Source organism: Excalfactoria chinensis, chromosome 4 (assembly GCF_039878825.1).
Source record: "Excalfactoria chinensis isolate bCotChi1 chromosome 4, bCotChi1.hap2, whole genome shotgun sequence".
In the NCBI taxonomy this organism is placed as follows: Eukaryota; Metazoa; Chordata; class Aves; order Galliformes; family Phasianidae; genus Excalfactoria; species Excalfactoria chinensis.
In genome coordinates, this window is record NC_092828.1 from 57227096 (window position 1) to 57242602 (window position 15507).

The window sequence follows — 15507 nt, forward strand, 5'->3', positions numbered from 1 at the left end:
GAGTAAGGTATATTCTCAGGGGGTTCCCAAGGAATAGCAGTAAACCTTGTCTGAATCTATCCAAATGTCTAGTCAAATGAGATGAGATGGTTGCAGGTATTGCCTGCACCCATGCTTTCTGGAGCATGGTAACAAAACCACAAGATTTCAACAGATCATTTTCAATAACATGTTCAAAGTCAGCATAATCAGTTTCATTATCGCAAAACCAAATCAAATTTAATCTTACATATTACTTCATCGAGTGGGAAGGTTACATACGGAGATGTCTATTGGAATTAGCACTGTTGAGTACAAATTCATGCTCTTTGGGAAAATGGCCTATGTCTACCTATTAAAACTCACCTCTTCCAGCAGCTAGCAACTTCTGTACTCCACCTGCTCTCTTATTCGTCACAGGTATGACTACTTCATATTGCTCATTCAGTTCACTAAATCTTTCTTTCTCATGCTCTTTTCTGAAACATACACTTAGAGCAGAGTTTTGTTCTCTAACACGTGAGCACTTACCTGCACAGTTATTGACTCTCCACTCTGCATGAACCAGTTTAAGCAGGAAAGCAGGAAAGTCTGCAATTTGAGTACTGATTGGCAAGAACCATGCCAGGAAACCCTTCTCTGGTAGTGAGTGGAGTGAAGAAGCAGGAGCTGAGCGATCCTCTGGATGGAGGACAATCACAAAAATCTAAAACAGCTTGGCAAGGGGAAGGAGTAAATAAACAGTACAGACTTATACTCAGCAACTGAACGTTCCTACTGTGGCACAGATGTGTTTTACATCAGCAGGAGTTTGCAGCTATCAGCATCATTAGAGAAAGTACTTTGCAGCATTCCCCTACTTCCTTTCTGGCACAGAACTTACCCAGGCATGTATGTTTTGTTGTTGTTCATTTTCTTCCAGGTTTGTTTGCATGGGCTTTTTGTTTGTTTGTTTGTTTTACTATAAAACTTCATTTTGGTTTTGGGATTCTTTTTTTTCTTTTGTTTTTTGTGATTTTTTTTTTTTTTTTTTAAATTTCAGTCCAACATGAAATGCTTTGTGTTTCTCTTTGACTCTCTTTAAGAGTCCATCTCCTGTTTTTTTGCTTGCAGGGATTCCAATGCTGAAGATAGTATTTGCAGGTTACGAACACTTATCCTTAATTTCTGTCCCCTTACTCATCTATCATCCTGCTCAGATTCTTCTTGGCAGTCTCTTGGTACCAACAATAAAATCTTGGATGGTTTCTAGGCAAAAGGTAAGAATTGCCTTTTTTTTTTTTTTTTAATTTATAATGGAAAGTCTGCAATGATGAAAAAATATCTAAACACAAATCTTAAACACCTCAGGTTCCTTCTTGTGGATCCTGTGATAGGGATTTTTCTGTTTCTTTACTTAGACAGTGATAGTCACAGTAGTGACATGTTAAAAAGGTTGAACTTAATGCTCCTTATCTTCCTAAGAGTTCAAATGCAGAAGTTAGACCTCTACAGCTTGTACATTTTCCTGCAGCAAGCATTCAAATTATGAATTCAAATTTTACCCAGCAGAAATGGTTTAGTATTTGGATAGTAATCACTGCTTTGCAGCCCCTCTTGTGGAGATGTGATGGGATCTCTCATGAAGATGTAGAATATGTGAACTCTACTGACATGAGAGCTTCAGGAATCAGCTAAAATGGGGGCCGTTTGGGAACTGTATTGAAACAAGATGGAAATGTTTTGTATTGAGTTTTTTGTTTGTTTTGGGGGGGGAGGTTGTGTGGGTTTTTTGTTTGTTTGTTTGTTTTATTGTTTTTTATCATATAGTTTTTACTTAGATCACCTTTTACAGTAACCAGAAGTCTACAGAAGTTTGGTGCATCACATTTCATGTCAAAAATATGAAGTAGCCTACAGGATTGTAGACTAAACTAGAGATTTTTGCATTGGCGTCACTGATTCAAGTTGCATTTATATCAGTGCTGATTGAAGCTACTCACATATGAGAGCCATTCCGTGACATACATGAAATAATTGCAGTGGTTTCAGTCATGTTTTCAGAACAGTAATAATCACCTCACAGCTGGCTATTCTTTGCCACTGATTATAATACTGTCTTTAATGTTTTGAGATGACAAGAATCAAGAAGCTGTGACACTGAAGTAGCTTTAGACAGTCAGTCATGTTAGGTGAAGGTTGAGCCATACTGTAGAAGGCCCACCAGTACTCCTCATTCTTCACTTGTCGGTGAAGAATTATTTTTTTATCTTCCTTGTTTCCAGTTTTCTGCAAAATTCATCAGACCAGCATTTTACAGCTTCACTTCATCAAAATTACTGTGCTAATTTGAGTGCTGGTTCCAAATGAAGTCACTTTGCGTTGCTCCATTTATGATTATCTGAATTATAAAAAGCAGGAAAGCTCCCAGTTTTCCAGCAGTGAGTCCAGAAATCAGGTCTCATTAAGCTGTATTTATCTTAGCAACTAAAAATGGAAATTTGCAAATCATCTATAAATTCAGAAATTCCAACAGTCTGAAGCAATGATATTTGGCTTTAACTATCAGAAAAAATTGAGGGTCAGATTGCCTAAAGAAAATAATGTGCTTCACCTGAGGAACGATAGTCTGAAGTCAGTACCACTGACAGAAACAATCCCTGCAATGCAGGTTTCTCTTCATTGTCTGACTGCTCCCTGCTGCCAAGACCAGCAGTTGGCTGGAGTTCATCCAGACCTCCCTGATGCTCAGGGGTGATGAGGGCCTTTAGGGGCTGCTGTCAGTTGCTGCAAGTTAACTCAGCCTTTAAACAGGGCATCAGAAAAGTCAACCAGTACTGCCGAGATTTACAGTTCACCAACACTAGTTTCTTATTCATTAAGCTTCAAATAAACCTTCTGTGCTAATCAGACTGTAATGCTACCATAGAACCACTTTGGGGAATTGTTGTTCTGTTGCAGCAGTTTCTTCAGTCAGCCTTCTCTATTATTCACAAATGTTATTTTAATTACTCTCATAAGAAAAATCAATGAGGTTGGGTCTGGTATGGTTGCAATAAGCATAATAGAAGTGAATGTTGTGACTGGATAATGGTCTTCCGCTTTGAAAATAAACATGTCATCATCACCCTTGATGTTTATTTTCTATAAACACCTTGGCTTCATTTTGGCATCTCTTGCAGGGGGAGGTGGTTATCCAGTCACAGTATTCAACTGCGGTGACATTCTTACTTAATTATGATAGTACATGTGATCTGGTTGTATGAAATTGAATTTAAATATTTAGAGGTTCATCTATGCTGAGGTATTTCTAGTTTGTAAATATGGCAGCAGAATCTGCCAAACTACAAAGTTAAAGAATTGTTTTCCCAAACAAAATGTGAACTGATCCCTCTCCTGAGTCTCTTGATGAATAATATCTAAAAGACTAATCTCAAGTGGCGAGATTTAGCAATAGTTAAATGCTGGTGTTTCTGAAAGCTGGTGTTTCTGAGGGGAATAAAGCCTATTTATTTTTAAAGGATTGGATTTATTTTTTTTTAAAGGGTTTACATTTGTGCTAGAATGTTTTTCAAGCAGTGCGTACAAGCTTTAAATGTACAATATTAAAGGTTAATATCTACAATAAGAAGACCCATCACACTTATCTCTCAGACTGAATTTTGCTTGTTTAGCCAGCTCTCCAGAAATGATAAGTCTCTTACGCATCATGCAAATGCCAGTCTGTCAGGACACTTCCCCCTGGAAGACATGGAAAACACCAGTTCCAAATTTCATGAACTTCCTTCTTGCTCGGGCCACAAGAAAGCACTGAAGCACTGAGCTTTATTTTTGTTGCACAGCACACCAAAAGAAGGTATATCCTTTACAGTGCCCATGTGTGTATAGAGGAGCAGCTGAAAACCTCCTTAGTGAGGGTGCATCCTGCCAAAGTGGAAGGATGGCCACCTATTATTTGAGTTGAAACTTACACTGCATAGTTTAGCTACCATAACTGACCAACCCTTCTACTTAAAACTTTTTCCGTGGAGTTTCTCTTCTTGTAAAAACGTTTGGTAACAACAGACTAAACTGCAGCCATTGTAAACAAAAATGTCAGGCATCACTTGGGACAAGGTCGTCTCTGGATGGATGGGCATGGCTTGTTGTTACCTTTCCTCATACATCCGAAGTGCGTGACATCCATCACTGCAGCAGTGACTGCACTGTGTGAAAGAAGGTCTGAGAATACAAAGGTGTTTGCTGAAGTTTTCTTCGCTGTCTTTCCCTGGGTAATTCAGAGCTTTTTTATCTGTGCCACAGGTGGTTTCTTCAGCAGGACCCCAAAAGTTGTCTAAAAGTTGTTCTAAAAGACATCTGAAATCCATTTCAGCTTCCTTTGTTGGCAGTCTGGCTGTATTCCTTATTGTTCCTTTCTTAAGGCTGGCTGTTGTGATGGGCTACCAGAGATGCAAAGGGATCACAAAAGCTAGAGTGGCCTGTCAGCAACATGCTGATACCTCACTCACCATCCCAGGAGTACCCAGAGCATTTTGTCACCCCTTTAGAAGAGGTTTGTCTTGTGCTGTCAGTCTTCTTTGAAGAATATAAGAAAGTGACTGCTTTTATTTTTTATGTTCACAGGCACTGAAGTTAACGAGGCAACCCAAAGTACCCGTGAAGGTATAATGCGGGAGATGGCCAGTGTCACAGTGAATGTATATATGTACTATACTGTACACACAGACGATTGAGACAACTGGGTATTTGTGAATGTTGCTTCATATTTTATTTTTATATATACATATATCTATATATATATATAAAAAGATACCCGTCAAGTGCCTTACAGATGCATTTTTGGCAAAGTGTTGTTTCCAGAAGCCTCTTTGTTGGCTGCTACAAAAGGTTTGTACAGTATTTTGAAGTTCTTTAGTTTTTATTTTTCTAACAGAGTGAAATGAAGAGGTCATGAATAACAGCTGTGTTTCTTCCATTGCCCCTGCTTTGAAGACAGGGTGCAGCAGCTGTAAGTAGCCAAAATGACCAGTAGCCTATCCCACTGCTGGCTTACCCTGGAGAAGAGCTTGCTGAAGGGTTTTTTCAAGACTGACTTGAATTTCTGTGTGGTTCTGTTACACTCCCTAGTCATATGACTGTGACATGCCTTTTTCTTCTGAGTTTGTGTATACTCAGCATGGGGCCATCCAATGGATAGAAGCTGAGAAGCATGAATTATTTGCATTTGTTGACACAGTTGTCTAGACATTCCTTCAAAGTTAATGGTTTCTCAAGAAAATTCTTTCAATTCCATTGTATGATATTGTGCCATTGTATATCTTAAATGCCTCATAAGCTTCTTCAAAGAACTGATCTGGTGCTTGGGTTATGAGTGAAGTATTTGTGTTTGCAGCTAGCGGATTTTTTATAATTTACCCCTAAAGAACACAAATTTTTGTTTTTCTTTCTTTTTTTTTTCTTTCCCTTCCTCCCCTTGGTGCAATGCACAGAGATCTGCAGTGACAGAATTTAGGATGCTAATATTGAAGCAGAGTCTCTATTGTAGTAAGCCGAGCTTTGTTTTCTACATTGCTGCGTTAGTAATGAACAATAGCTTGTGAGGACAAGAGTTGACGATTATTATTATTATTTTTTTCTAATTAGAAGGATCCTTACAGTAACAGGAACACTATCATAGCTAATTTGACAATCCTACACTGGGCTCTGAGGGGTACCCATGTGCAAACACTGTACTGGCAATTGCACATTACAACATTGAAAGGAATGGAAGAAATAGGTCAAACAGGGATCGATGTGAGTGCAGAAGTGTCACGTGTGTCGTGGTTAACATTGCAGCTAGTGGTGCAACTGAGCAGATCTTTAGCAGATGTAGCTCTGATAAGGCTGTAGGCATTTACACAAGCTAAAGGTCTTTTTTTGTAAGGATAGGTACATTAAATACGTATGTTTTTTCCTTAGTGAAAAAAAGAAGTGTTTGATATACCTACTCTGTTTTTCTAGCCTGTCATTCCTGTGAACAACAGGAAAGCAATCCTGGGTGCTTTACCTGATGGTCAGTTAGTGCAAGACTGTTCCATTACCGTTTGCCTGAGAAAATGTTAGGAGCCGACAGTGTCACCTTTATTCAAACTTGCTGTCAGCAACAAAGAAACCACATAACAAAGGTATGTGATGTGGTCACAAGCTGAATTATTTTCATTTCCTGGAGAGGAATCAAGCTCTGCCCACTGTCTGCTCCCAGCATCATCCAGGGCTGTGCTCTCTTCTCCGTAGCCAGATACAAAGGGCAGCGGGCAGCAAGCACACAGTTTTGATCACTGTATCTCTTAATGGTATAGTCAGATCCACCAACGGGCCAACCTGGGTGGTGACTAGAGAAACATTCATGTTCTCGTGTTTTTTCTTAAACACGCTAATCAGAAACTGTCTCCTTGAGCATTGAAATTCCTTTGTCTGGGCTTGCAGCAGAGACCAGACTCAGGATGACTTCTTTGTATTCTATTTCTGTAAACCCAAACTTCCAGACTATGTAAGGACTTAAGCTCCCATTGAAATCAGTGTCTCTTTCGATTACTTTTAAATGGCAAAACAACATTCCCAGAAAGTGATAGTCTTCTTGTTGTTGTGTTGTTGTTGTTTTAATCTGCAGGAAAAGTTCAAGCATACAGTAACTGAGCGTAGTTTTGTTGATGCTAAATAGTCAGAACACTGCAGCTTCCCTTACTGAGCTACCTCTGTGTACTGAATCCCTACCTTCAGTACAACCAACAACTTGCCTAGATTCCACTGAAAACATCTTTTTCTTTCAGTATTTTCTGCATTTAAGAATATTTCACATTATTTTAAGGTGGAGTTCTGTTTAAGCCTTTACCAAATCACCGTTGATTGCTTGGGGCAGCGTAATGTTGCGTATCAGCATTGGAAATGTTCATCTAAAGGGAATGTAAAGCAAAACTGCAATGCGTGTTTTGAAACCATACTTCGTGAAACTTAATTATGCGTACCAATTCTGTTTTGTTTAAAGACTGTTGTGTTTGACTTCTTGTTACACTTAGTGCCCTTAATAAACAGGATGGTTTTGAATTTCATTTGGCTAACAGGAAAACGAGATAAGATCACTTATCCTTTGGCTCTACTTTTTACCCATTACCTACATTTTGTTCTTTTGCAAGCTTTTTAAATTGTTTGCTTGTCCTGTTAATAAATAAATAAAGAAATGAATCTGTGAGCTGTTTAAAAATATTTAATGAACTAAACTTGAAATAATGAAAAATAATGAGAAATAATGAGAAATAAGAAATACTGCAAATTATAATCAAAGGGAAGTTAATTCATTGACTACAACAGTGTTTCAGTGGAGGGTTAAAATAGCTTGGTTTTTTATCTTTAAATTTAACTGAGAGTTGGTGATGGATGTAATCAGGCAAAACTGATGGAAAGTGAGAAGTTTGTATATAAAACATAAGGATTTTTTTTAATTGTTGATGCTTCTTAGCTTCTGTATATCTGTAATCCTGTTTAATTATATCAGAGAGAAAAAAATCCTGCCAAGACAATAAAGTGGCACTTCAGAGTTCACAGGGAACCTTTGTAAGTTGTGTTGAGTCTCTCAAAAATTGTATCTCCCCTTTTTGCAGTACTTGAGAAGCTTATGATGGCGTCGGTGAGGTCCAAGAGAAATAATTTTGTATGCATTTTAAAATATAGATCTTTATTTTGTGGTTGCTTTGTTTTCTTGTGTAACTTCTAGCTAGTGTGAATAGGTTATACAACAGAAAGACCACAGTCTCAGCAGAGACTGGGCAGTTGTGCTTGTTCACGGACCAAAGAGGAGTAATCCAACAATTTGGTTTTACTGTAGTCCTCTCAATTATTCTGGCAGTCAGGGAAAGAGGAGCTTGTAGTTTTGTGTACGGTTTTCTGTGAAAATACCTTGACAGCAGGAGGTTAGAAGTTAAGATGAAATACTGTCTGTCTGCAAGCACATTTATCTATGTGTAAGTGCGTATGTGCATAAGATATGAGCAGTTACACGTGTAGAAATGCTAGGAAGAACCGAGTCTCTGGTATACATTTTTTGCAGGTCTTTATATGGTGAAAGAGCTACTTTTTTATGTTATTCTGACATTAAAAATGAAATTTCAGTCACTGAATTGTGTTTTGTATTGAGTCGTAGTCTTATACAGAACCCTTACAGCAGACAATTGCTGCATTGTATTTGTAAACTGTAGATTATTTTGCACTTAAATAGATGTTGATGCATTTGGGAATTAGAACACTGTAAGAGGCTAAGTCGTGGTTTCTCCATTTTGTTAGAATCCAAATGCATTTATATTACTATTATTATTATGAAGTGCCAGAAATGCATACCATCCTTTGCAAACACGTTAAATAGATGGGAGACTAAATTCTGCCCTGGGCTACACTTGCTGTATCCCAAGTGAAAAGGCTGTTAAGCTGTGGAGCACTCTCCCAAAGGAATCTGTTTGAAAAGCCCTGTTGTTGTTCTAACAGCACTCAGTGATAATGTAGCATCTGAAGAGAGCAAATGAAGGGTATTCTATGCTTCATATTGGATGGCCTGCACTTTATGGCATGTATAAACCACATTTCTTTTGCCCATTTCCACGTGTAGCCTCGGTCTCTCAGACCACAATTACAGCATCTGTTTGGAGCAGTGTCTGAAAGAAATTGTCTCTTTGCAGTTTGATTTCATGAACCACATAACACTTGTGATTGTTAGACTGTGAGCTCTTGCAAGGAGGTATTTTGAATTCAGTTATTTGAAGGTTATGTGTACAGTTCCTCTACCATTCTCATTCAATGGAGAACGCCCAGCAGGATGGGAACTAAAAGTGAGTAGTGGGGCTTTAGATTGGAGGGACTAGAAAATGAAACACCAGGAAATATAGTTCTGAGATATTGGTACAAGCAAGTTTGCTTCATGCTGGAATCTAGAGCTGTAGCAGAGGTTACAAAATCAGCCTCTGAATTGTTCTCTTGCCAGAAAAGCAAGAGAGTGAGATCTTCAGTGAGAAGTGAAATTAAATTTGCTAGTGATTAAAAGGACAAGAGAGATGTGTTGGAAGCAATTGGTGCCAATGAGGCCTCTCAGCTGCTCCCCTAAGCAAATTGCTGTCTCGGTGGAATATCAGCTTCTCAGTCCATCAAATTGCAGTAATCAAGCCTGGAGCTGATGGGAGCATGAGTCACCACTTAATTTTCTCATCAGTGGAGGCCAAGTTTTTGAAATATCTTTAGATGCATTTCTGCAGAGATTTCTGCTAGACAGTGACCTATAGAGTGAGAAAGAAATGAGCAATAGCTGCTCTTCAATTGCAGTGCTCTCTGCCACCTACATTACTGAACACAGTTTGGGTAGGGAGGGCAGGTAGACCAAAGTCACGCAGAAAAGAATCCTGCTGGATTGATCCCATCTCCGGCATTTGCTAAGTTAAGCATTTTTCTGAGATTTCTGTGTTCTTCCTGAAGCTGGGGCTTAGATCACTTAAGGAAAAAAAAAACAAAACAACATAAAACAAAGATCTGTGTAAGCTCTTACTGAAAAGGGATATAATGAAGGAACGTAACTCCTAGAATAGAATGTATTCTAGGAACGTAGCTCCTAGAATAATACGTTAATTCTTAGTGTACCTGGTAGTTCCAGACCAGCTCTGGCTCTGTGTTGCTCGCTCAGACTGAAAGCAGGCCTGAGACTAGGAATAGGCTGCGATCCCTGCTCAGCGAGGCAGCCAATCCTTCAACGCTGCAGCATGCAGACGAGGCCATCTGTCTCCTGATGATCCTGTGCAGGTGTGTATTGCTCACTCCTTACCTGTGTTCAGAGTTGCCACTTGGCAAAAGCATTTTTCATTAAGCGAACAAGAAAAAAACCTTCTCTGGACGGTATCCTGCGTGGGTGAGTACCATCATGTATGACTGTAACAAAATCCAAGGTTTGCAGATGTTCCTCTCTGTAAGTGAAAAATTACTATTTATGGTCAGTTAGGAAATGGTTCCAAATTCCAAGAGAAATCAGGTCTCTTAACAGGAAAAAAGAGTATGGGTTGCCTTGAAGGAAAGATGATTTTCATTGATGTGATTAAGGAAATTATGGAGGTCATGTGAGATCTGGCCTTTTGCCAGAGGAATTGCGGAAAATAACATTTGAGAGTCCCGTGACAATAACTGGGTATGAAATTCTATTGACAAAAGCTCTTTACAATTCTGGGCTCTATTTCTTAGCATCAGAACGGCAGTCCTTCCCATCAGTGCCCTTTGTCTTTGCACAGCCCATGCTTGAGAAGTCAGAAGGTTGTTTCCCATTTTCAGGTGTCTTTTCCGTGCGGTTCTGCCGGGTTTCACCAGGAATGTTTGATGAAATCTGCAATAAAATGTCTTTGTTTTTTTCCCCTATCTTCAACCTGACGCCTTCATTGCGACTCGAGCCTCCCTGTGTGTCCACGTGGGCCCATAGCTCACAGTTGTGGCTGTCAGTTGAGGATCAAAGGGTAATCTAGAAATAAATCTGGAGTCGGGATAACACCTTTGAAAGAGCAGAGTCTAACTGTCCTTAGGCATCCAGTGCAAAGCAGCACTGCTGCGCAGTGAGTGGCATTTGAGTCTGGATTGGTAGCCCTGAGCCAGTGCCTGCACCCACTGTTGGTGCCGATGGCAGCCTGTGAAAAATATGTAGCAGTAATTGTGTGATGCCTTTTGCCAAGATCTTCAGCAAGTCCTTGCCTGCTCTGTTTCACAGTATTGCTTTAAGTTAGGTTCTTTCATATTCTTAATGTTTTTCTTTATAAAAATTGCATCATCTTTTTTTTCAGTGAAATATTTTATTATAGTTCTGTTTCAGAGCAACTGGAAAACAAACAGTGATTCCAATGAGTGGCTCAGGAGGATGCATGCACGGCATTTGGCTCGTCCATTCACTCTGCCTTCCCTTCCCCAAGTGCACGTACAGCCCTCACAGAGAGTTGTCTGAAGTGCCCTTTAGTGCACTGGTGTTAACATCTCTGTTTAGGTCCAATTCCTTGGTAAATAAAATACATCCCAGAGGCATGAAAGCGTACTAAAAATAAGGCCGTGACACAGTTTCAGGCAGCTAATACGATAGCTCTGTTCCATGCAGCTCACGGAGTGTTAACGTGGGAAGCCCCGTCTTTCCAGCTCAGCCTGCTGTGAGCACCAAGCACAGCTCTCCTCACCAACTCAAATCCCACAGCCCATTAACGGAGCACAGGAGCAGGACCTCCCCAGCGTGCCTGTATTTGCACCACTGTTTACAAATTCCTCTCTTTCTGGTCCCTCCAAATGAAAAAAAGATGGCTGTGTTGTGAAGTGTGAGGTTCTGTGAGTCGGGAACGGAGCAAAAGTGCTGCAGCCTGCGGGGTCTGTGACTTCCCCTGGTAACAACACAGCTAACACGGGGCTTCTCTAGCTGTTACAGGCATAAGGAGCTGCATAATGTTACGTGCAGTCACATAAACGTGCGCCCAAAGAATCTCATTTAAAGTGACGCTGGGGGCATTGCTCAAAAACTGTAAGATCTGTTTGGGGGCAGAACTTTAAGTAGGTGTTTTGTTGTTGTTTTTTTAAGTAAGGTGCTTATCATGCATAGAAAAAACACTCTCCCTGTGTAACAGTGTTTGCAGTGACTTATCTTCTGTGTTCTGTGGTTTAAGATCTGACGTGTATTTAATAGGTTGCTTTGCTTATCTGGCTATTTATTTTGCGCAGCAATCTTGCTGCTAATTCACCCTGTTTGCATTTTTAGCTTTGCTTTACACATAAGCGTGCTCCGTTGTGCAGCGAGCGGTGGTTGACTATGCTTAAAAATTAAATCTGGTGAGAAATATCAATTGATTTTCCAATCTGAGTGAAAACAATCCCAGCAGCGTGGTTTGTCAAGCCGGCATAACGGTGCTGCTGGAAGAGCTGCTGCTTGCAGCATGCTTGCAGCTTGTTCAGGAGCCCAAATTTCGGAGCGTACTGTCTTAGTAACAAGATGTTTGCTCTGAACAAAATCCCAGGAGCGCGATACGTTAGCAGGGGGAAAACAGTATTTATAGCCAGTAGTTCAGCTGGAGTCTTTTATAAGTTATGACCAAAGAAAGACAAAAGAGTTTCCTTTTTAAGACCTGCTGCCAGCTCCTGGTTCCAGCTATGCTGAGCAAGGTAAGTAATGTTCTTTTGATTAACAGTCAAGCCTTGAGTGGTTTTCGTTTAAAAAAGACTTTATTAAGCTTTTTTTTCTCAGTCATCTTTTTTGTTCCGTTTTGAATGGACTTCCCTCTGAAGAAAACTTCCCATGACTTTTTGGCCTACATTAAATTCACGCTGACAAAAGAGATGGGTGTTATTATTAATTTGCTTCTAGAAAGAACTAATGTGTTTTGCCGGATAAATCATGCAGGTCACCGAGTGTGCTGTTCCATTCATGCCTTCTGTGTAGTATTGCTTAGGAATTAGCAGAGCTGTGCCAGCAGAACTCGAATCGGGACGCTGAGCTGACGGATGGGACTGAGGGTCATCCTGTGGCTGCAGTACAGGAGATGATGGAGGGAGTGTCAGCGTGGGCTCTCGGTTTCTAGGAATTCTTTTCTTCAACTCCTTGATTTTAACGGGGATTCTGCAGCTGAGCCTCGCGTGCAGACTGGAAGGAGCTGATGAATGCTAGCCAACAGGCCAGGCCTTTCCCGACCCCTTATCACAGACATAAGCTCGGTGTTGCTGAGCGGCCGCGGTTCCCCTGTCTCCGCTTTGCTTTGCACTGCCCCAGTCCCGCAGCGCGCGGCGCTTCTCGCAGCAGCGTCCCGCCGTGCTGCGGAGCTGCAGGAGCAACGCTGCCCCCTGGCGGCGCCGCGGGGCACTGCAGGCCGGGCCCTGCGGCGGGGCGGGAGCGGGATCGCGCCTCGGCCTCTGAGCGGGCGTCCGCGTGCCCCTCAGCCGCCGCTGGTGGGCTGGCGAAAGGAAGTTTCGCGATCTGCGCTGTGATAAGCAGCCGTCCCCAAGCGTCGGCAGAAAGAGGGTATGCCGCTGGGAAAGGTACGCCCTCCGTGTGCTTTGCTGTGTGGAAAAGGGCTTGGGGGTTTGGGGCAGCGCTCCGCTGGACAAGAGCCAGCAAGTGTGCCCGGGTGGCCTGCAAGGCCGGCGGCATCCTGGCTTGCAGCAGCAGCAGTGCAGCCAGAAGCAGCAGAGAGGTGGTCGGCCCTGTGCTCAGCTCTGTGGGGCAGCACCTCGAGTACTGTGTCCAGTTTAGGGCCCCTCAACGAGAGAGACGTGAGGTCCTGCAGCACGTCCAGAGGGGCAGCAGAGCTGTGAGGGGTGTGCAGCACAGGGCTGGTGAGGGGCGGCTGAGGGAACTGCGGTTCAGTCTGGGGGAAGCTCAGGGGAGACCTTATTGCCCTCAATAGTAGCCTAAGAGGCAGCGTGCTGAGGTGGAGCTCAGCCTCTTCTCCCACATAACAGTGATTGGATGAGAGGAAATGGCCTTAAGCTGCCATTCAGAGGCTCAGGTTGGATATGAGGAACGTTTCTTCTCAGAAGGAGTGGTCAAGCATTGTGGCACAGGCTGCCCAGGGAGGTGGTGGAGTCACCGTCCCTGCAGGTGCTCTAGAAGTGTGTGGATGTGGCACTGAAGGACGTGGTTAGTGGGCATGGTGGGGACAGGTTAGTAGCTGCACTTCATAATGTTAGAGGTCTTTTCCAAGCTTTATGATTCTATTATTCTATATTTCTTCCAGTTCATTAGGGTTCATCCCTAATTCAAGTACAAGCACCTAGTATCAGGTTTGTTTCAGGTGACAGGAGAGCTGCAGCTTGCCTTTAACCAAAGTGGATCCAACGTCCACATGTAGCAAGAATCAAATAGGCCTCTGCTATCTTTGTTATGGTATCATTAGGAGTTAGGATGAGAGCAGGACCCTGCTGGCTGAGGTGCCAGAGGTGGAAAAATGGTATCACTGTGAAAGCCTGCAAAAGCGTTGGTCTGGGTCACTTTTACCTCTGTCGGAAACAACTAGGAAACATTTAAGGTAGCAATCGCCACTTTTTCTTTTAGTTTCTTTCTAATTTGAAAAGGCACGCACAAGAAGCTTTCATAAAGCACTTTGTAAAAGGCTAGAAATTAGCTTGTGAGTGTCTTTTGTTCCTCTAGTGCCCTGGACACCAGTGATCTGCAGCAGGTGCAGATGCTAATTGCATCTAGGTAAAGGCTGTAAGGAAAAGCCTGCTCCTCGCTTGGCCAATAGCTATTGAGTTGTGGCAGAGTTCTCACATGCAGGACTGCCCACTTACCTGGCCAGGGGTGTGAGAGAAATGTGATCTGCTTTCCCACAGTTTCTCTTACTCGTGGTTACTGGAGCTTTAACCCTTCCCAGCAAACTCTGGCATGGAGGGTTGATCTACTTCTTGTCTGTTGCTAGCACAGAGGACCGCACTGAACTTATCTGACACGTAGTGTTTGTGCTACATTAAGTACTGGGAATTACTGGTGACATTTTACTTGACTGGGTTAAATATTTTTCCACTTTGGACCATGTGTTTGCATAATGTAGATCAGCAAGTCACGTCTTCTGTCTTTCCCTCTGTACCGACAGCATAATGTCCTTGGTACCTGGACATCACTTCCTAATGTACATCAGCACACTGATATACAGCGAGTCTGATCTTTGACTTGCCTTTGAAATAGCAACACATTTTCTGAACAACAAATTATTCTTTGACATTAGAAGGTGGCAATCTGTAATGGATATTGCAATCTGAAGATTCAGAGACTAGCTGTGATCTTTGTCCTTAGCCCACTAAGCTGGAGTCTCTTTTCCCTCCTGCACATTATTTGATTGTAGTACATAACCTTGGGATGTGCTAATAATCATTAGTCAGAGCTGATACATCCGTTGTGGACCTGCCCTGCTAAGAGAAGGAGACGTTCTCTACAACAGCAGTAAATCAGCAAAACATGCACTTAAATATACAGTAAAATGTGGTGTGAGACATGATCCTTCATACATCATATAACAAAATGCCTTACTGGCAGAGTCACACACATGCTAATGAGAAAAGAGTGCTTCTGCAATGAGACACGAAGGGGGGACATGGTTCTGTGGTGAGAGGGAGAATAAAGAGAGGCTCCAGATCAGTGCACGGTCCCAGGGTGGTTGTGACCCCTGGATCCTGCCAGATAGCTGATGGGAAGGTGCTTCTCTTCCCTGCTGTACACAGTGTGACGCCTTTGAGGAAACGGCAGGGAAATGGGAGAGGTAGGCAGGGAGCACTGCAGAGCTGCCCAGACCCGCTGGCTTTCAGTCTGAGCCTTGAGACTGTGGCAGAGGCAGTGGAGAGGCTCTGGCTTATCAGGAGGAATGAAAGGGCTGCTCTGCTGTTTAGCTGCTGAGCAGGTCAGGTCATTACTTTGTTGCTGGTTTTGGCTGGTAAGCAGTTGTCTCTTTGCAGCTGAACGCTGCAGGACTCATTTCAGCATCTCCTCCTCTTTTCACAGGCATTTTTCATTGCTAGTTTACTAAACAATGCATATATCTG

The 15507-nt window shown here is 42.2% G+C and overlaps 1 protein-coding gene across 2 annotated transcripts in view; it reads left to right on the forward strand.

Annotated features, from left to right (window-relative positions):
• The window catches only part of SLC10A7 (solute carrier family 10 member 7), a 164771-nt gene that overhangs the window by 134762 nt on the left and 14502 nt on the right, over positions 1 to 15507 (forward strand). Inside the window, exons 11-13 of one of the 2 annotated variants that reach the window (XM_072336443.1) lie at positions 1093 to 1238; positions 4582 to 4620; positions 4892 to 8049. In XM_072336443.1, coding sequence (XP_072192544.1) covers positions 1093 to 1238; positions 4582 to 4620; positions 4892 to 4912 — 206 coding nt within the window. In that variant the 3' untranslated portion in view covers positions 4913 to 8049. Of the gene's footprint in view, positions 1 to 1092; positions 1239 to 4581; positions 4621 to 4891; positions 8050 to 15507 lie in introns of those variants that run through there. The other variant, XM_072336442.1, reaches the window with a different exon arrangement.